This window comes from Cygnus atratus, chromosome 3, assembly GCF_013377495.2.
Source record: "Cygnus atratus isolate AKBS03 ecotype Queensland, Australia chromosome 3, CAtr_DNAZoo_HiC_assembly, whole genome shotgun sequence".
NCBI classification, from domain to species: domain Eukaryota; kingdom Metazoa; phylum Chordata; class Aves; order Anseriformes; family Anatidae; genus Cygnus; species Cygnus atratus.
In genome coordinates this window covers 79,694,878-79,716,275 of record NC_066364.1, presented here as the reverse complement: position 1 = coordinate 79,716,275, position 21,398 = coordinate 79,694,878, and the positions used below count along the sequence as shown (strand labels likewise).

At 38.5% G+C, this 21,398-nt stretch overlaps 1 protein-coding gene across 1 annotated transcript in view; it reads left to right on the top strand.

Annotated features, from left to right (window-relative positions):
• ARID4B (AT-rich interaction domain 4B) overlaps positions 1-21,398 on the top strand; it is an 89,831-nt gene that overhangs the window by 64,507 nt on the left and 3,926 nt on the right. Inside the window, 8 exon segments of the mRNA XM_035559696.2 lie at positions 3,018-3,266; positions 10,078-10,162; positions 11,006-11,198; positions 12,271-13,283; positions 13,285-13,480; positions 15,370-15,483; positions 18,074-18,289; positions 20,527-20,673. Coding sequence (XP_035415589.1) covers positions 3,018-3,266; positions 10,078-10,162; positions 11,006-11,198; positions 12,271-13,283; positions 13,285-13,480; positions 15,370-15,483; positions 18,074-18,289; positions 20,527-20,673 — 2,213 coding nt within the window.

The window sequence follows — 21,398 nt, the reverse complement described above, 5'->3', positions numbered from 1 at the left end:
TTGTTATTCGTTAGTGGTGCGTTCTAATCCGTATTGCCTGCTTCTCGAAGGTTTGTGCTCCTCTTCGGTGGGAGATGGGGTGAGGGTATGCTTTGGTCCACAGTTGGAATTGCAAATGCTTCTTTGTCCTCCTGATAAGCTTTTCGGTACCCTTTTGATTTCTGGAACCCAGTTACACTTGTATTCCTGTGTCTCTTGTACAGTATGCATGCACATCTGCTGCTGTCTTGTTCCATCAGCTGCTGCTTGGGCCGTTCAAATTGTTGCAGCTTTGTGGCAAATACTGCTTGGTATCTTTTGTTACTTAAATATTTTAAGTTGACAATTACTGTGTGCTGCCAAGAGGCTTGTTTCTTTCTTTTGCTTTTTTAATTTTGACTAAACAGCGTTAAAAGAAATGTGATGTTCTCATGTGTATATATAAATGGACAAATGAGGTTACTGCTGTGCATGCTGGATGGCTACAATCACAATTTTCTCTTACAAACCTCCGTTTCATGGCAGTCGTGACTTCTCCTTCATCTGCGCTGCCAGGTTTGAGCTTTTTATGGCCTTGTAAAACAAGATATCTTTTCTTCCTTGCAACCATTGGAATGTGCTTTTTTTGTTCCAGGAGCTATGTGAGTACACAGGTTTTTCTGCTCCAAAAGATGAATGTTCTTTGCTTTTGTTTGGTTTCCTAGAATCTCCAGTGTATGATTGCTAACCAAATGACTCCTTAAAATGGGCTTTAAAAAAAAAAAAAATCGCAACCATCTCTGCTTCTATTTCTTTTCCTGACATTTCCCTCCACCTGTGTACAGCCTGCTCTCCACATCTGCTAGCTCATCCAAGTTACACAAGTTCACAATAAGAGTTTCGCACTTCTTCCAGAGAAGTCCTGGTACTGTCATGAGTCTGTACAAAAGTAAAATAAAATAATCTGTTGAGACACCGAGGAAGTCGTGAGGTGTTTATGGTGAGAGAGACTCCAGACTTGTTCAGCTTCCAAAAGAGCCCTTGGCACCATAATTGCCAGTCTCTGGGAAGTCCTGAATCTCCCTCATAGGCATGCCTTTCTTCACAAACATCGTTCAAGGATTGTACCACTGGCCCTTGGGGGAAAAAAATATAAATATATATGGCAAAATTTTTGTTGTACTTCTGAAAAGTCTTTTCAGTAATGGGAAATCACGAGCTTATCTTGTCCTCAGAGCAGCGATGGCTCTTAGCTTTTGAATGACAATAACTGTTAAGCTGAAATTAGCTAGGAACTTTGGTTTATTGCAGCAGAGAGTATAATTTAAGAGCATTTAAATTTCTGAGTGATGCTTTCTGTTGTGGAATTGTGTTCAGAACTTTTTCATTATAGCCTTTGGGGAGTTTTCTCAGTGATTTCTTGGGAAGTGGATTTTGCCACATGGCGTGCAGTGGAGATGAAGTGAGTGAAGTGAGCTTTCAAAGCTCATCCGTTTATGTTGCAGATTTTAACTCTGGTGGTTTTAGCTTCAGTAGCAGAGTACCCCTTGAAAGTATATAACAGACTTTGACCTTACAGAACCATACTGTTTGGTCCATGTAACATAAAACTTAACATATGTATTTTCTACTATTTGATGTAGTTAATGCACCAAGAGCAGGAGTTTCAGCATCTGTCTCATGGTGTATGCATATGTATACATAATAACATTCAGTTTTGAAGTAATTTCATTAAATCATTGTGGTTATACCAGAGCTGAATTTAGCTTATTGTCTTGAATTCTCTTTTGACAGCTAATCAGATAACAATGCAATTTTACTTCTAATAAGAAGCGTTTGAATAATTAAAATGCTATTTCATCCTTTCACAGAGATAAAGCTTGTTTTTTTCTTGAGTATTTTCTACTAAAAATTTCATGGAGAAATTTGGATTATTAAAAACACTGTTGTATTTGTGAGGTTAACTTAAATTAGGATGTGAATCGGACATGGAGCAGCACTTATCTCTTCTTACCCAGTTTGTAATACATCCAAAAGTCCTGTTCCATGTCCCAGGTTTTCAATTATTAGTGGTTGGTGGTTATTGTGAATTTAGTAAGCAGCCCTGATCTGTTTTGTGTTGCACAGAGTGGGATTAGAGCTGTGTGATGGCCAATAATGTTTTGTAAGACTATTTAAGATTAAAAGATGCTTTCCACGTTAACTTCTGTGATTTTGTCTGCCTCTCTAAGCCAGCTGGAGATAATTTTCAGAACTACTGAGCAGCCCATAGCTGACGGGGGGCCAGCAAGATTTGTGGGTTCTTAGTGCTTCTGAAAATTGGTCTAAATTTCCAAACATGTATTTAAAACTAGTTTAGTTTTGAAAATAGTGACTTTATAATAGTGAAATACCTGCTTGTGTATGTATATGAAAATTAAATGCAAGTTGGATTTACATTTGGCAGACTTTTGGCATAATTGGCAAGGTCATAAATCAGTGCAGGTTTCTTGATTTGCTAAATAATCTCATGTAGTTTTTTTATTATTACTCAATTTTATTTTTTGCCTAAAACCTGGTTTTGGTTGCTTTCACCTCAAAGTGTTGAGATAGAATTGATTATAAAAGAGCAAGGATTTTTTTGGGGAAGCAAGTTTCAAGAAATGCTTGTAAAAACATTTAGGTTGAAAAATAGAATTCAGGAAGTTTTCTCTATATTGAGAAGGATGAGTTTGAACAGGAAAAAATGATACTGAAAGGGACTGCATGAAGGATCATATAAAGATGAGTTTGAACAACTTCTCATACAGATTCTGATGGATTACTTTTTTTCTTTTTGTAGTGAGAGAAACTTAGAAAACTTCAAAGTCATTTTTGCACCTTACAATCACTGGATTTTGTGTGTATTACTGTATCTTATTTTGCTGATATTACTCTCAAGTAGTGCAGTTTCACATATTTGGAGCCTGCTGTTTCCCAGTCTCTAATGCATCCACAATATTTATCAATATATGTGGTTTGGAACTGAAAAGCTTATGAAGTATCTCATATTAACTCTACAATTTTTTAAACCTTTCAAGAGATGACACGAATAAGGAAGAAGATGAAGATGAAGAAGAAGCAGAGGAGGAGGAAGAGGAGGAGGAGGAGGAAGAAGACAACAATAACAATGACGAAGAAGAGTTTGAATGCTATCCACCAGGCATGAAAGTCCAAGTGCGGTATGGAAGAGGGAAAAATCAAAAAATGTATGAAGCTAGTATTAAAGATTCTGACATCGAAGGTGGAGAAGTCCTTTACTTGGTGCACTACTGTGGATGGAACGTGAGGTAACTTGAGTTTTAGTTAGTGATTACTTCTTGAATTACTTCTAAAATACTCCTCTGTATTTTAAAAACCAAATCAATACAGAGATCTAGAGTCCTAACCATTCAGTATTGGTGTTCTGTGAAGGGCATTATACTGTATGAAACTATTAAATTTTTAGCATTGTATAAATGCAGTACTTCAGTTATTTAGAAAATCATCTTAAAATGACTTGTTCAGGGAAGGCTTCCTTCACTCTGTCTTATTTTTAAACCTCCCCATACAACAAGTGACAGCCCACTCTTTCATAAATTCCTCCTCTGGATTCTCTTAAGTCAATTTTATCTTACACAGTATTTGACTAGTGCACTTAACTGAGTCTATATACACACTTTTCTCAGAGCAGCAGAGTACGTTAGCAGTATGGTATTTAACAAGAAAAGCACAAGATTCTTGATGGCAAATTAGTGTGCAGCAAATAATTGCGTTTCATTCAGGTCTCATTTCTCACCTGTCCATGGCTGCCTCAAACTTAAAAACAAGATTCTTCTTACCCCAGTGCCGCCTTATGCTTTTCTTAGTATATTCAGGTTTATATGCTTTTAGATTTCTTTAATATAGCATTAATAGAAATAAATTGAAGCATTAATACACTTTTGCCATTTAAGACCACTTTTTTTTTTGCAGTTTAAAACTTGAAGAAACTTTGACAGCAGTAGGAGAATACCAAAGCTTCTTAGTGGCTTTTAAGCCAGTTATCCAGTCTTCTGCTTTTTTTCCTCAGTTTCAATGTATCTGCTCATTGTCCTCAGCTGTCATCTTTAAAACTTTATTACTATGTTTATAAAGCTTCTTTAAAAAAAAAAAGTCTGAGGCAAATCCCCTATAGCGTTTTTTGGTTGATTTGTTGTTTTTGCTGTTTTGTTTTGTTTTTTCCTTCCCCTCTTCTATCTTCAATATGAGGCTCTTATGACTTACTGTCATCTGGACTTTGATTACCACCCTACCTCTGCCCAGAAGGGCAGGACAAATCTCACTTAGTCACTGCTAGCAAGATCTGCTAGCAAAGGTCATGGTTACAGCAGCATAATACTTCTCTCCCTCACTTGAATATACCTCTCTGCATCTATGCCTGGTGATTTCCAGAGCCACCTAAGCCACAGCTGAGGAGTGACATCTCAATATTTTGCATTTTGATAACAATGTTTTTGCAGAATTTTGATCTACATATCATATTCCTGTAGATCAATATATCTTTCACATACACTGACTTCAGGCAGCATTTGTAAGCATAGTGGGCTATAAAGCCTGAGCCTTAAAATATTGAGGTACTAGGGGAGATGCAGCCTGCTCAAGGTAGGATTTGGAGTGACTAGCTCTTCAGTCATTGCTGGAAAGGACTTGCCTTAGGAGCATAAGTTGATGAAATTTATGCCCTGCTCACTGAGTATTACTGTATAGCATTCAAAGAAGTTTTTTTTGTATTCCCAAAACTCTTTTTTTGCAATTCATGTATAAACACAGAAGTTATTTTCCTTTTTTGAGAAAATATTAAATACACGCTATGGGATGAGATGACCAGTGTTTCATTTGATCAGTGCCACTTTATATCTGAAGAAATGAGAAGTTGAGAATGAGTCTTCATCTTGGAGAACCCAACATTCTGGTTATTAAAGGACAAATCAAGATTGTTTTTTTTTAACCCTGCATTCTAAATATATACACAGATTAATATTTGAGGTATTCTTTCTGCAAATAGGATATTTAATTAAAAAAAGGCGTTTTTGGCAAACTTTGTACTCATTTGAGAGGTAAAAGGGGTTGTTTGTTTTTTCTGGTAGCAGGACTTGCATTCATGTTCTTACTTGGGGTTCCAAAAGAGCCCTCTGAAAGGGGCTGGGGGACAAGATTCTCTTCACTGAAAAAGATACCAGTGGTTGACATTTATCTGTGGGACCGTGTATGGACTCTGTTAAATATGGCTAACTTAATTAAAATAAACAGATTTAAATTGTTTGATCTGACGGTAAGTCTGAGCTTAAGGCAGCATCTAAACACTTTGATATTTTAGTTACGTGAAGACACATCTTGTGTGATGTGATAACTTGAAGATTTGGCTTTCGGTCATAACCTGGAAAAGTAACTGCTTTTCTGGAGTAGTTTGTAATTCCTTCCTCTCCTTATTTGCTATAGCAAGCCCTCATTTGTAGCATCCAGCAGCGGCAAGTGCTGTAGCATTAGGTCATGGCATGTACTGAATTTTGCATTCAGGGTTCTTAATTCTGTCAGCCTCCTGTCCTTTAAGGTCAGCTTTCCTGTTTCCACCTTTGATCAGTATGCCATTTAATGATCTGTTCTTCCAAACCTGTGAGAATCTTAACTAACTACTGATGTTTCTTACAAGGTAACTTCAGTATCAGTCTGGAATTCAGAATAGTTGTGTGCATGCATGCCTGTGTACGTACTTTGGGGTACTTGGAATGGAATTTGGTAAATTTGGTAGCTTTTGGTAGCTTTCATTGTTTTACTAAACTTTCTAGAACAAGTGATGCTAATCACTGTGAAACTTTTTTCAATATAGTACCTAGAACATATGGAATTGGAATAGAGTTTGACAGCAGTGTATAGCTATACCACTTCATGCTAAAGGATCTTGTCAGCTCATGGGATTCAGGTGATAACGTGTTTCTAATAAAGGTGAAGAAAGGCAGCGTGCGGTGAGGCCTGACTTATAGTGAAAGGGAATGGTAAAGATTTCTACCCTGTTAGAGAACTTCTTACATTCTCTCAGGAGAGCCTTCTTGTTAGCATGTGATAAACTGTATTTTGTTGCCTTCTAAGAAAGGATAGTTATGTTCTGAATTACACATGGGTTATATGAAACTAAAACTTCTCTGGAGCCTCTAGTGCCAGTTCCTTCTGTTGTAATTTTAGTTTTTGGTTGCCAGCGCAGGCAGAAATTCATTGTATAAGCTTTTGAGATGAATTTCTTCTGCAGCATGTTCCAGTAATGAGAAACAGAGGGTGCATGTTCAAAATGAGTTTGTTGCTTTAACTCAAATGGCACAACATAAGATACATTTTTCTTAAATATACCAAAGGTTTAAAACTAAGTTTTATTATTTTCAGCTTTTTTTGTTAATTTCCTTCAGAAATACGAACATGAAATGTTACTTTTGTCTTGATTTGTTGAAGCATTCCCAACATACAAATTTTGTACTGAACAGTCAGCCACTGGAAGTAAAGAAGTTGTGTAGCCATGCATGGGAGGAGACATTAAAAACTAAGTAAATAAAAACTGGAGTCCTCATCTCATATTCCAAATTTTTGATACCAGACTAATCTCCTCATTTCTTTGATTGCAGTGAAAGAAAACATTTAATTCCTCTGTGTTAGCAGACACAGACAACAGGCTGGAGCTTCTCAGTGAACTTGCTAAGGCTTACTAGTTCCTTGAGGTCACTTACCTTGCTGACAAAGTAGCACCTTTGCTAATATAAACCTAGAGGCTGGGAAAGTATGCTTTTTTCCTTGTTTCCTCTCTAGTACTGCTGTGGAGGATTGACCATGCTATCTCTGAGAGTATGTTAGGGCTTATTTATTTATTTTTCTAGCAACTCTGTGCAAACTCATTTAGGAACACTTCCCCATCTTACCTGCTTTCCCTGTGGCACCCAGCTGTTTGTTTTTGGGAGTTGAGGTAAGCAAGTGTAGAAGAAACAAAACAGATTTTTGGGAAGCACGTACTTCTTGTAATGAGAGATGAAGAACTTGAATGATTTTTCTATTTTTCTTTTGGTTTGTGAGCAGACTGTCTAAGTCAAGATTAGTGATGAAATGAGAGATTTAATTTTTTCTCTTTTAATAAGGCGCAGTTCTATACAGAAAGACTCTAGCCTGACTTGTGTATTGTTCGGGTGCAGCTTGGTACCTGACGCACTGCAGAGTTTTAAGGTTGTTTCTCCATCATGAAGTAGAGGAAACTGTAATTTGATCAGGCTGTTGGCTGTGGCTTTGGATGCATTCTGCTTGCAAGATCTGTTTGAGCTTGCTGACAGTTGTCACTGCTTAGGCAAACTATGCAACTGATGTGAGCAGCGAATGGAGCCTGTGCCATGCAGAGGAATGAATTTGGGCGTCTGACTTCCCAGAGCAGGGTCATGGTTTCTGAGATGCTGGAGCTCCTTGCAGGCTCTGACTGCTGTTCCAGGTGCAGCAAGGAGCAGAGCAGGATAGATTCTGGCCAGGAGCTGTTACAGTCACAAACACAAATTTTTCCATTTGTGCTCCTTGAGATGGGTTGTGACTACTGCTTCTAATATGTAACATTTAAGATCTGTGGTGTCTACAGATACTCTTGTATTTCTCTGCATTTGCCTTCCTCCATCACTTCAGCACGCCCCTGGTCTATCAGCTGTTGCCCGAGCAGGCAGTGCAGCTAATTTGAAGCACTGTACGTGCAGTACCCACGCTTTGCCTACGTGGAAGGTTGTATTCACTCGCGGTATGCATTTTCAATAAGAAAACAAATGGTTTATTGTGGCAACATAACTGAGGTAGAAAGGGCACAGTGAGAATAATCGCTTTCCCCTGTGCATTTGTCCACCCCTAGTGCTCTTTTCCTGTATGCGTTTAGGCCTAATGAAATCTTAATATTTTTGTGGATTGTGAAATCCGTTTTGCAGTCTGCTCAGCATTGTGCCTTTATGAAAGCATGTCTTTGACTTGAGGAAAGATTGCTTCAAGTACAGTTTCTCACAGTCTCACAGAAATAGTTTTTTCCATACCAAATCCACTGCCTTCCATTAAAATAACATGGTACATTCAGATGTTCTTTCTGCTTTTATTAACGGTCACCAGGCTTGATGCCCCAAAGTCTGACATCCTTATGTGCTGCATCCTCCCTTCCCTATCTATTTATGTCGTGGGAATCTGAGGGCACCCCAGACTTTAAGAAGGCTGTGGGATGGGAGAAAATGCAGCTTGCTAACCATGTTCTGGGGGTGGAGTGGGTATCAGCACAAAGCAGGCCAGCCATGTGCTGTACTTTGCTCCAGCCACACCAAAGGGGGCAGGAAAAGGGCAGTGGCAATCTTGCAGGTCTCGCCCACTTTGGCAGACACGGGCATCATCTGCAGCCCGGTGAGGGTGCTCCCCTGGGGGGGGTGTTCCCTCCGTATGTCCCCTTCCTTACCCTGTATGCAACAAACACGCACCTGCTGGCTCTTCTTTGTGGGTATGAGGCAGGATATCTGAGGCTGTGTGTTTTTTCAAGGTAGTCCTGCGGTAAGGAGGGATGTGAGTCACTATTCAAAATCTGAGATGGCAACTCTGACTTGAAACCACCATGATTATGAATCTACTCTCATCAGGCCTAGATCTGAAGAGTTTCCTTTAGGTTTTGGTGAGAAATCTGAGCATATCCATGTACGTGTCACCTGGTATAACAGTACAACTACACCTGTATCTGCAGGAGTATAGGTGATTTCAGTATGCTGTAGTCTGCAGGGGCTGCTGTTAATTATGTGACTTGTGTTTTTGTTGTTGTTGCTCAGGGAAAAAGAAAAAATGTTTTGGAAAACGGTTTGTCAGAGACTACTGCTGACTCTGAAGATAATTATAATTTCTCCGTTCTGTGTTGTTTTCTGAGGTGTTCCTTTTTCACTGTATTATAATGTGAAATTTAAGCTATAAAATACAGTATTTAGTTTCTGGAATCCCTTGCTTAGATCTTAACTTAGAATATGCAGGAAAGTGAGTTGGAAACTTGTACACTTTTTTGTAATAATCCTTTTTAATTTATTCATCTGTATTGTACATATAATTGGCAGTAGTTGCACAGAAGCTGAGTTGGGCCACTATCAGCAGCCATTGTATATTGAACTGGTGGTCAAGTAAGTCCAGCTGGGAAACCAGCATGGCCATGAGTGTATTACGTTCAGCTCCATTTTGTGCTAGTTCTCTGGGTGTGTTTTTGGTTAGTTGGTTTCTTCCCCTCCATTCTCATGTTTACCTCAAGGGCTCAAAATTTGTATGGCTGTACGCTGAGGCGAAAGTGAATACATACTAGTTTTTAACTGAGCTATTTCTTATTCAGGTAGTCATGGATTTCACAGTTGAAGTAGGACAGCAAACGGGGTTTACTTTTTTGCATTGATTCTTGCAGTTTCTCAGAAATATGCAATGAAACTGGGAAGTACAGTTCCATGTGTAAAGTATATTCTTACTGAGAACGTACTTCTCTGGTCTGATGTTTGTATTTAACATGGCCAGCTTTAGAAGATAAGAGAGCAGTTGTATATTGTCTAGAATAATTCTGATATAGAATGGAAACACCTGAAAAGGAGTTGAAAAGCGTTAGTGACTCAAGAGTTAGTGATTCCCAAGTGTCAGCTACTCAAAAGATCACTTCGCAGATACTCAGACTGGAAAGGGTTGTTTTTGTTACTGGTCATATTTTATATAGTAGTAACAATTTATTTTATTGTTAGGGTTTTACAGCATATATACCAAGTATTTCTCTTAGAGATCCATACAGAATTAACATTCTGGTAGTTTGTTTTACCTCTGTACGTGGGTTTCCTGTTGATTGATGCAGACTGTGTAAGTGCTAGCTTTGACTCCTGCCCATCAGCATGAGAAAACTTTGTTCGATATGTCCAAGCATATAAAGAATTGAACCTTAGCTTAAGCTCTACATACTGAAAAGTGTACTAATGATGCCTTAATTAAATTCCATTTTTATATTGCTAGCATTTTATCTCCATTCATTTCTTTTATGGTGTTGTGGTTGTTTGCTTAAAACCATAAATGTGTATTTTTTTCTGTTTTTAGGTATGATGAGTGGATAAAGGCAGACAAGATAGTGAGACCAGCTGACAAAAATGTACCAAAAATTAAGCATCGAAAGAAAATAAAGGTAGCTTCTCTCCCTTCTTCCTAGTTCTCCCCCAACTTTGGTTTAAAGTATTCTTAAATACTCACACGCATTTCTAACCTTTTGTTAGGCATAATGGTAAACGCTTGATGGTAAAAACTAAAACTTCTTTCATTGAGGTTTGTTCTTTCATTTGGAGGGTGGGAAGGGAAGCTTCTCTTTCCTGTGTTTCTTGTGGGATTTAAGTATGTACTGAAAACAAAAGAGGAGGATCCATCAGTGCTGGAGCCAACTCTCGGAGGCAGAATTTAGGAGCTCCTTATCCTGATTCCGTAGAGCAAACCTATGATGAGTCCATTTGTATGTGACTACAATTTTACTTCACAGCGTTTCTTTCAAAAGCCACTCCTTTAAAGCTTAGGTTATGATATATTGTAGGCTTAGGTTATGATATGTTCTTTGGACAGTGGGATACAAGGAAGCTTTTTCTTCTGCTGCTCCTCTGTTAGCGCTCCTCCTCTTCCCCTCCAGCACCATGGCACCTCTGGAACCTGAGTCTTGTTCTAGAGCTCCTTGTGCCCTGTGACAGAGCGGGGTGTCATAACCCTGCCCTCCCACACTTGTCACTGTCCAGCCTGGCATCCTGCGGTGCCGCTGCTCTGAGAGCGCTGGCTGTGTTTGCTTTCCCCTTTGTGTTAGCATTGACAAAGTTCCTGTCCTTGGTATAAATATCTCAGCATGGGTCGTAGAAAGGTATGTCTAGGCTTTTCAACAAAGAGGAAAGCTTGTCTTTTCAGGTTGAATGTTCAAGATAGCTGTAAGCATGGCTTCTGTGTTAAGATGTATGCTCAAATTAAAGAGTTTTTCATCTTTTCGTTCACACAGAATAAAACTGACAAAGAGAAGGAAGAGAAGTATTCTCCTAAAAATTGTAAATTGCGACGTTTGTCAAAACCACCCTTTCACACCAGCACATCACCTGAGACTGGGTCCAAGCTTGACAGCGCTGAAGCCAAAAATACTGAGCAAGCTCCTGTTAAATCAATGGAAATTACTTCTATCATTAATGGGCTTCAAGGTATTGCATATAAACTTTTTCAAACTTTGTAAAATTGCCTTTAAAGGGCAGTAAATAATGGTGTAGAGCAAATGATGCAACCGTACACCTCTGAGTCTGGCTGTTGCTTTCATTATAACATCATCTTCAGAAATAACCCATGAATAAAAGCAGCATTCACCTTTTCTGAAAATGGGTATTGTGGATTCGGTGTATATTAACAGTCTTAAGAATTTCATTCTGTTTCTCCATGTTTTTCTTTGATATACAGCAAAGCATTTTGGCTTCCTATGTTATTTCTAAATTCCTAAGTTCTGATTTATGTAACTTTTAAAACTCCATGAATTTTTTTCACCTTGAAGAGTGGAATTAATAAAGCTAGGTGTCCTTTCAGCATGTCTGCTGGTTTCCTTTTCCTTTATATCTTTTTTTTTCTTTTCTCAGTTTCTTTATTCCTGACCTTGAATTTTCTCTCTTTTGTCTTCCCTCTCAGAGTCCACATAGTTCTGCAAGTGCCTTTTGCTATTGCATTCAGTTCATTTTTCCAGGCTGGTTACCAGATGGGTTTGTTAGATATACTCTCCACTGTCTCTGTTATTCTGTCCTTTTAGACTGTGGATTCTTCAGGGAAAAAGTACTCTCTTAACCTGTTTTGGACTTTGGAAAAAGGGCATGCAATGGCAGTATTTGTAACTCATTGCAAAAAATAAATATAATTTGGCACTTCTTTCAATTTCTGTTTAGGTTTATTATGAAGAAGTTCGTATTGTATGGATTTATAACCAACGTTATTTAAGTGAAAGCTGTTGCCCTCTATGCTTTCTCTACCCTTTCAGAAATTAGGGAACCTCCTTGGAAGAAATTCCTGGAGATGTTCTATATACAGAATTTTCCTGGTTCCTAATTTAGCCATTGTACATTCTAATAGAACAAGAATAATCTCTGAAGTCTTTCTAGTGTACAGTTTAAACCGTGTACTACTAGAATTGCCTTTAGGATGAGTTCATATCTGTACTGTTTTCTTTATTTTTTTCTAGTAGTATCTGTAACAGGAATCAAGACAAACTTTTTTTTAAATTTTATTTTTAACCAGCTTCTGAAAGTTCTGATGACAGTGAGCAGGAAGATGACCAAAGTGCCCAGAACGTACACGCTGATGGCAAAGAGGAATCTCAACACGAAGCTGTGAGCCAAGATAAAAATGAATTGTGTTTAAAAGAAGAACAGAGCAGTTCAGCCCTTCCAGAAGAAACTAAATCTCTGACAGATGCAGTAGTGCCCAAGTCAGGTTCCAAGTCTCCTGAAAGACTGCGAAAAGAGATGGAAGAATTATCTGAAGATACCGACTCTGATGGAGAAGATGAAGCCACAAAGAAGAGAAAGGAGGTAAAAAAGGAGGTAGTGGATAAAACAGCAAAACCACAGGTAAAACGTGGTAAACGAAGATACTGTGTCGCAGAGGAATCTTTAAAGACTGTGTCGCCTAATAGGAAGGATGAGAAGTCCAAAAACAAAGATTCCCTTAGCTTAGAAAACAGCAGTAACAGCTCCTCAGATGAAGATGAGGAAGACAAATCTAAGGTGAAAATCACTCCCACTAAAAAGTACAATGGGTTAGAGGAGAAAAGGAAGTCTTTACGGACAGGTACTTTCTACTCAGGATTTTCTGAAGTGGCAGAGAAAAGGATAAAGCTTCTAAATAACTCTGATGAAAGACTTCAGAATACCAGAGCAAAGGATCGAAAAGATGTCTGGTCAAGTATTCAGGGACAGTGGCCGAAGAAAACGTTGAAGGAACTGTTCTCGGACTCTGACACTGAAGCTGCTGCCTCCCCTCCGCACGCTGCTCCTGAGGATGCTGCAGCAGAGGAGCAGCTTCAGACTCTTGCGGAAGAAGACATTTCTTTGCCTAGCTCGGAACTTGAAAAACCTTTGCCAGCTAGTGCAGATGTTAAACCTGTTGAGGAAAAACCAGCTGAAATGGGTGAAAAGAAAGTTGAATTTCCAAGCAGTGGCAGTAATTCAGTGCTTAATACTCCTCCCACGACTCCGGAATCGCCTTCATCTGTAACCGTAACAGACAGTAGGCATCAGTCCAGTGTCACTTGTCTCAGAGACATTGCCACCAAATCAAGAAGAGATACGAAGCATTAAAAGCGAAACCGATAGCACAATAGAGGTGGACAGTGTTGCAGGGGAGCTGCAAGACCTCCAGTCCGAGGGAAATATTTCTCCAACAGGTTTTGATGCCAGCGTCAGCTCCAGTAGTAGTAATCAACCAGAGCCAGAGCATACTGAGAAAGGTAAACAAAAGGGGAAACAAAGGTGTCTTCAACCTAACCATCTCTCGTTTTTGTGTTGCTGATGTATCTTCATTCTGCTATGGTTACACTGCTGGAAAGTTGTTGGAGGAAGTAGTAGCCAGCTGCCTACTTCAAATCTGTGGAAATGGCTTAATCACCTAGTGAATAAAAGAATCTGTCAGGAACTTTCTTGGCCTGATAGTAAGAATTGTAGCGGTTTTAATGAGGAATAAAGTTTATACCAGAGGTGGCAATAAAAGCCCAGAGTGAACTGTAATATATCATGTAGGAAAAATTTGTTGTAGCAAGCTGGATGCATTTTACAAATACCTCGCTTGCAAGTAGGAGATTCTAGTTTCTTAAATAAAATTGTGACTTTCTTTAAGCTGATTTTTCAGGGGAAGAATAGTGCCAATCATTGCATGCTTAGGCAGCCATTTCAACCTTGCATCTTATGAAATTAATCTTAAAAAACAAACAAAAAGAACCCACAATCACAAATATTGACCTTATTAGCAATATTTCACTTTCAGATATGATTTTGCAGATTGAAATTCCCATCCTGAGACTACTAGAATATGAAGGATATTAAACTCAGTTATTGCTTGTGTGTCATGTCAATGTATTGTCTGGTTTTTAACTATTTGCAAGACTGGATCCAACAGTTTTTTGTGTGGGATTCAGTGACAGTTTTATAGTTCCATCAAAAGTACAGTTGCTTTTAAAACTGTTAACCTGCCTAAAAGTTATTAATCCAAAGGGAAAAAAAAAAAGTGTCTGAATATAATCCTGAGATGGCAGAAGTAATTTCTTCATCTCCACAGGTTTTGGTTCTCATTGAGATAAAAATAATTAACTGAATTTTCTCAAAATGTCCTTAAGGTGTGCTACTTTTATGATACTGTTTTTGCTGAACTGTTCTTTTGAAAGAATGCAATGTGTTCCCTTAAACAAAGGAGAGAGTTTGAAAGAGGTGAATTTGTAGCCCTCAATAAATAAGCTGGTAATACTTTGCCAGGCAATCTATGGATATGTAGGCTTACAACTTTTTTTTGTATAAAAGGAAAAGATTGGCACATGAAATCAAGAAGCTTTTTCTTGTTATAAGTTCTTTTTTAACACTATTGTACGATATTACTTTCGCACACAATTGCACATTATTACTTTTACATGCATTAGACTTCCTCTCTGATTTTGTCAGCATGCTGGCTGTTTTAGAAAATTGGGTGAGCTTACAGTTTCTTAATTTAAAAGGTTTGTTACAGGAGGCACTTTTAACTGCAAGTCAGGAGGTTGTGGAACAACATCCGAACAAGTCCTAAAACTTGCTCTTTTAACAGGTGTACTAAAATTCTTATTTTCCTTTCCTACTTTTTCCCCATTGTAGTTACAAATACCAGTAGACTTTCCTTTTTTTGCCTTCTTTTTTCTAGCCTTACTTTTGTTGCCTTATGTTTTTTAACATTTTCTAAGATTTTTTAACATAATTAATGTAATTACTGATAATAAACGATAGTTTCATTTTTTTCTCACAGCTTCCAAGTGTGTTCAAGTGTGACAGACTTTTACCAATGTTTCAGTTCCAATAGTTCTTAAATGCACAAATATATTTGAAAAACTTAATATGCTAAATTATATTCCATGTGGTTCAAGAGAAATTCTGATAGCACACAAGAAAAAAGTCATTTGGAATCATCTTACATGTGTATTCTAACCAAGAAATTTTATCTGCTTTCCATCCTCCTTTACCTCCTCTTTTCAGTATAAGTAGAAAGCCGAGCTGTTTTAAGTGTAGGCAGGAACTGTTGCCTTGTCTATAAACTTACGCTTTAAAGTGTTTTTCTGAGACTTTGAGTATTTACTGTTTTTTTTCCCTCTTTCAATCATAGTCTGTGCAGGCCAAAAGAGACTTAAAGATGCTCAGGGAGGAGGCAGCTCCTCAAAAAAGCAGAAAAGAAGCCACAAAACATCTTCTGTGAACAACAAAAAGAAGAGTAAAACTAGTAAGTACAGCAGTTCAGTGTGAAGTGAAATGTCATTTCTTTTAAGAATCACAGGAGAAGTCTGGAAATAAGATCAATATGTATTTTGTTGCATATAATGTATTTTAAGTACAGAATGCTCTCATCAGGGAATTCTTAACACTGATTAAATGAAGAAACTTTTTGCTGAATGCTAAATTGCTTTTAAATGTATTGTGTCTTTTCTGGACCTGTTTCTTAGAGATTAAAATCTTGTAATTCAGGAAGACTGAGTTAGCATTTCACACCTGCTAGGACTGGTGTCCTCGTTACCACGGGAAAAAAAATCGAGTGATTTCTGTGGCATGATGATCTTGTGTTCTAGATGGGAGACTGGGACCTGGATGAAACTGTATGTTGTATTTTCTGCAGGATGTATTTTACAAGTTAATCTCTCCTCCAGTAACAAATATATCAATAATTCCAGAGCAATATAGGCTCTCTTTTCTGTCATCTGTTACATCTTCAGTAAATCATAAAACTTTTTTTTGGTCGTAGAAGCTAATTGGAGTAGAAACTACAGTGCTGGTGAAGAGAGGCTTAATAAATGCAGAGCTGTATGACAGACCAATGCATACGTGTTCAGGAGACAGCAAAATCAATTACTGTCTCATCCCACTGTTAGTCAATAATAATAAAAAATAAAAAACAGTGGGCAGTCAGCTAGAGAATAAAGCAAGCAGGACAACTGTGATGGGTTTTCTTGTTTTGTTTTTTTTAAAGCTTTTTTCTGTTTACTTTCTTTTAACACCTTTTTACTAAGTTTGTACTTTCTGGTATGATTCTTGTATTCACTCTACCCACCTTTCATGTTCATCGACCTTCTCTTCACATTCTCTTAGCCTTTTTCATTCCATTTCACTAATTTTCTACTGTAATCTTTCTTCCTTCCTTAACCCCATCTGTTAAAGTAACAAAGCAGAATTTGCAGAAACTAACGCACCATGTGTATCTTTGTCCTTGTTCCCTTTGATCTGGCGAATTTATCCCTGTTTCTTGACCTGTGTCTTTGTCAGGATGCAAGCACTTCAAGCCTAGGATTGTTTCTTGTATTGTGTACACTGCTTGGCAGATGTATGCGTTTCTTTTTGTTAGACGTGAGGCACTGTTGTGAGAAAGGCAATAAAAAGATATAATGTGGAGTCAGTCGTAAGCATAAAACGCTTTTTGCAAAATGCAGGTATACTGGATAAAGCTGCTCTTGTAGGTAACTAGATCATAAAGAACAGAACCAAGAGAGGTTTTCAGTCGATACCAAGCGAGGCATAAGGTTCTCTTGATTAAATATTACTTTGAACATGTTTTTAAAAACAATCCTAACGATAGAGATTCTGCAGCTTCCCTAGGCATTTTATTCCAGTGCTTCACTAGATGTATGTTGAATTATTTCTTGCCCCTGCTTCCACTCCAGGTTTACTTTTATAAAGCTAAACAACCCATCATCCTTTTAATCATTCCTCATAAATTTTATCTTTTAGATTTATTTTGTTGTTATTCTTTGGGCAGATTGATTGGAAAACAGTGTTCAGTTGAGCCTGTTGCTTTATAGTTGGTGATTTTATTGTGAGGTCAGGTTCTTCTGTTTGCAGTCAGTTGAAGATGTTTTCCTGCAATTAAAGAACTAGAACGTTGTATCTGTATCTTTTTTATAGATAATGTTACATAAATTCAGACTTGCTAGTCATTTGAGCTCTGAAAAACCTAAAAATAAAGGTGACATAAGGCTAAGGAAGAGGGCAATTGTTTACTCTCTTCTGGGTTACATCCCCCCCTAGGATTGCTCACCTGTAACAATTAGCTCTAAAACTGGATAGAGCTTTGCATGTATCAAGAAAACAATATTTAAAAAAAATAAACAGGAAATAGGACGTAATCATCAGTCCTGCTAACTGTTTTTTACAAAAAGAAGGAAGTGTAGCCCTAGTAAACATGTGGATTATTTTTGCACCTACACTGACATGCTGCGCTGCCTCTTTGCCTTATTTTCTAATGGAGGCAGCATATTCATGGATGTATATCTGAAGAAAAAAGTGTGATGCTGTCTTGAAGCATTCAGAGTAGAATATATCTTTGCTACACAGACCTGGAGTAGTTGGGATTTTATGCAAGAATCTTCCTCAGAGAAGTTTGTCCGCGTTCCTCCAGGTTCATGCGCACACGCTTTCACCAACACGCTTGACAGTATTCAGGGTGGTTGTGGAGCTACAGTCTGATACTTGTATCTAGCTCTGCAGGACTTTGGTTCCCATAAGTCTACGTAATAGTTATGAATCTACCTGCAGAGCAACTGACTGGACAGTGTTACCTGTGCGAGGTTTCCCTTTCCCAGTATGCCAGAATTAGAAAGGCTCCACCTTATGACTGCCTGTTTTGTTGGCTTGTTCTCTGATGCTTGTGATGCAAAGGGTTGTGTGATAAGCTTCTATATCAGGTAGATTGTGTCATTTTAAGGTAAAAGGATTTCAGTCAGATAAACTCCTTTTAATGAAAATTAGTGCAGAGGTAGCTTCTGATAAGCTTTGGTTTGGGCAGGAAGGTATTTATTTTGTAACCTGTCATCTTGTTTCTTCAGCAAACAGCAGTGATAGTGAAGAACTATCTGCTGGTGAAAGTCTGTCCAAGTCTCAGCCAGCAAAATCAGTTTCTACTGGCATGAAATCTCACCAAACCAAATCACCTGCAAGAACACAATCTCCAGGAAAATGTGGGAAAAATGGAGAGAAGGAGTCTGATCTCAAAGAACAGAATAATCGTTTGCCCAAAGTTTACAAATGGAGTTTCCAAATGTGTAAGTATTTTCTAAAAAACTTGCTCAGTGTGGTCTTGGAGAATAGAATAAGATGACTTGTTAAGTTTTGTGGGTTTTTTGCTTTTTTCCTGAAAAATATTCTATCCTTAGTTTGCTCAATTTTGGCATAAATCCTGATTTTAATTTTTTGTTTGACTTGCAATTGCAATTCAAGAAATTGCCTATATCCCACTTTTCCAATACTGTTTTTAGATACAGCTGCTGCGCTGACTTACTGTTCTTGCCAGCCTGTGTTGACCTCTCCCTCAGGCATGAATGTTACTCACTGTATGTGCTGCTTGTGTTGATGCTTCCTTGTTTTACTCCTCATTCTCCAGTTGTTGTTCAGGCATTTGAGTGATTGATTTGTAACTTTTTCCTTCCCTTTTGCCCTAATGAACCAGGACACGTGTACTGTTTCTAGTAATAAGAACTTGCGGTGTGTTTGTGCAGTCAGCTACAGGTACACATGTAGGTGGTGCTGAGCACAGCATTGAAGGGATCACACATTTACCAATCTGAAAAGCGTCACAGTAGCTTCAGTGCTATTAGTGCAACTTCTTCATTGCCTGCCTGTGTACACTATCGCAGCCCTACTTGCAATGGGAAGAAAAAATAAATATGACAGAATACTAGATAACTAAAGCCGCCTTCTTCCATATAATGATCAGCAAACAATTGAAAAAAGGATTGTTAAAACAAAAACTTTATTTTTAGCCCTCTTTCTCAGCATCTAGGAGTTTGTCTAGTCAGCAATAAACTGTTCTCCTTACTACCAACCATAAACATGTATAGCATTGTGTGAGTTACTTTCTCTTTGCTTTTAAAGGTCAAATTGAAGCTGTGTGACACGAGTGATTTAAATGGCTTGTTAAAATAATCCATAATATCTCATTCAATATTCACAGATGACCTTAGCATGTGTCAGGTTTCTGAAGTTCTCAGAGCATTATGCTCTGCTCTGCTGCGATCAGTCGCAGGCTGCATGAAGGCTGCTGCTCCTTCTGTAATGTAGGAACAGGAACAAGCTTGTACAGCACATTGTGCAGGCGCTTCTGCTGACATTTTTTTGCTAGCAGTGTTCCTTCATGCCTAGGGAATTCTCCCCTTCACCAGCTATTCCTGTGCTGAGAGAATCTGACTCTACATTTTCTTCTCCTGCCCCGAGTCTCTGTTACTCTACATTGAAAGAATGTTTCTCCTAGTTCTTCCTCACAGCCAACTTACATTCTCCAGTTCTTCTGGATTGTGTAATACTGTCTGTATTGTCACTTTCAGCCTGCTGAGATTCATCGGGCAGTTTCCTTGTGTAACATACTTAAAGAGCTTTTTTCTCCTTCCTGTCTACCTTTGTTACATTGCACCTGTTAACTCTGCTTGGCAGGAAACAAGTTGGATTTTGGAGTGCTATTTAACGCATTTCCTGCTGCTGCAGGGCATAGGATATTTGCAGAATGTGAGCTTCCCTCATCTCCCCACAGCCTAATACAGTTGTGGCTTTTGGTCCTTTGGTGCTAGCTTCATGTGGCCCACAATATATTAAATGATTCTCAAATGTCTTTGAATGGAGTGTGTACAGCATGGCTTACCTGTGGCTGAAGGGGACTGGACCCAGATGGTTCTTCCTGGCTGGGCTCCCCACAGGTGTGTGCCACACTGGGAAGAGCTCCCAGCTGGGAACAGCCTGAAGGCAGCTCCTGTGCTGCCTGTGTCCATGTCCCCACATGAGATACTGGAGAGAAGAGACCTGATCTCGTTGTACCTTATGGCCCATATGCCATGGGTTTAGATTAGAACCAACCCACAGCTCTTCTAACTCCTGTCGTAACCTGTTTGTTTTGTAATGAGCAAGGCAAGTCAGGCAAGACTGACCTTCCTGGTGTATTAGATCAAACGGAGCTCTAGCAAGGACTCAGAGCAACAGACTCAAAGCTTATTTTGGCCCTTATGTTTCCACTATGTCTCTATTTATTTGCCAGTCCTTTGTGGAGAGGAATGTATGCATTTTCTCCTCCTACTCCCTTTATTAAAAAAAAAATAGTGCATCTGTTGGTGGTATCACTTAAAAAAATAAATGTTTGTGGTAATAAACAGCAGTTGCTGTTGCTATGTTTGGATGTGCTGTCTACTGTGTCAAAGCATGTCACTAAGATTTGAGTACTTCCCACTTCACTGATGTTCAGAAGCTTTTGGAAGTGCTGCAATACAGTAATTAACAGAGATTGTTTAATTTACAGCTGACTTGGAAAATCTGACTAGTGCAGAACGCATAACTGTTCTTCAAGAAAAATTGCAGGAAATCAGGAAACATTACCTGTCCTTAAAATCTGAGGTGGCTTCCATTGACCGAAGAAGAAAGCGCTTAAAGAAAAAGGAGCGGGAAAGTAAGTGCTGGGACATAACTTCTTCTTTGAGAGGGCTGCCACATGTCATGTTATTAAGGTGTAGGTAAGAATTGGATATTTTTTAGGAAGATGTGTCATTAGGAGTCTGGGTTTGGTTGGGTTATTTTTCCATGTAATTTTATTTTAAACACTGTATATGATTATTTTGTGATCTTTAGAAGGTACAATTCAGGTATTCAGTGATATTTAACTAAACCTGGGGGCGGGGGGGTGGACACGACACATTAAAAGGCAGGCAATCTATTTTATTTAAGCAGAGCTACTTTACATGGGGAAAAAACAAGTTTAATAAACTTTTCCAAGCTGTGGACAGAGCATCTTGAGGTTCTGAATAACATTACTTTTCTTCAACTTGTACTATAGCTTACTATAATATTTCTTGTGTGTCTAGTTAAGGCTCTCACCTTAGCATAAGTGATTTGAGTCTAAAGGAAACCAAATAAACTCTCTTGTTCCCCTGAAGCTGTTTTATTTCTGTAAGTAATGTTCTAGTGTTCCTGCTTCTGACAGCATTAAGAAGATTTTCTTCACACCTCATTTTATCTGCATATTTAATTGTACACTGATTATAAGAGGCTGAAATGCCACGTATAGTAAGACTCTGGGGGGCTGCAGCCTTTATACGGGCACTGCAGTTGCTGCTTGGTTGCCAGAGCCGTCTGTCTGGGCAGGTTCAGTGCTGGGACGAGGCCCTGCCAGCGCAC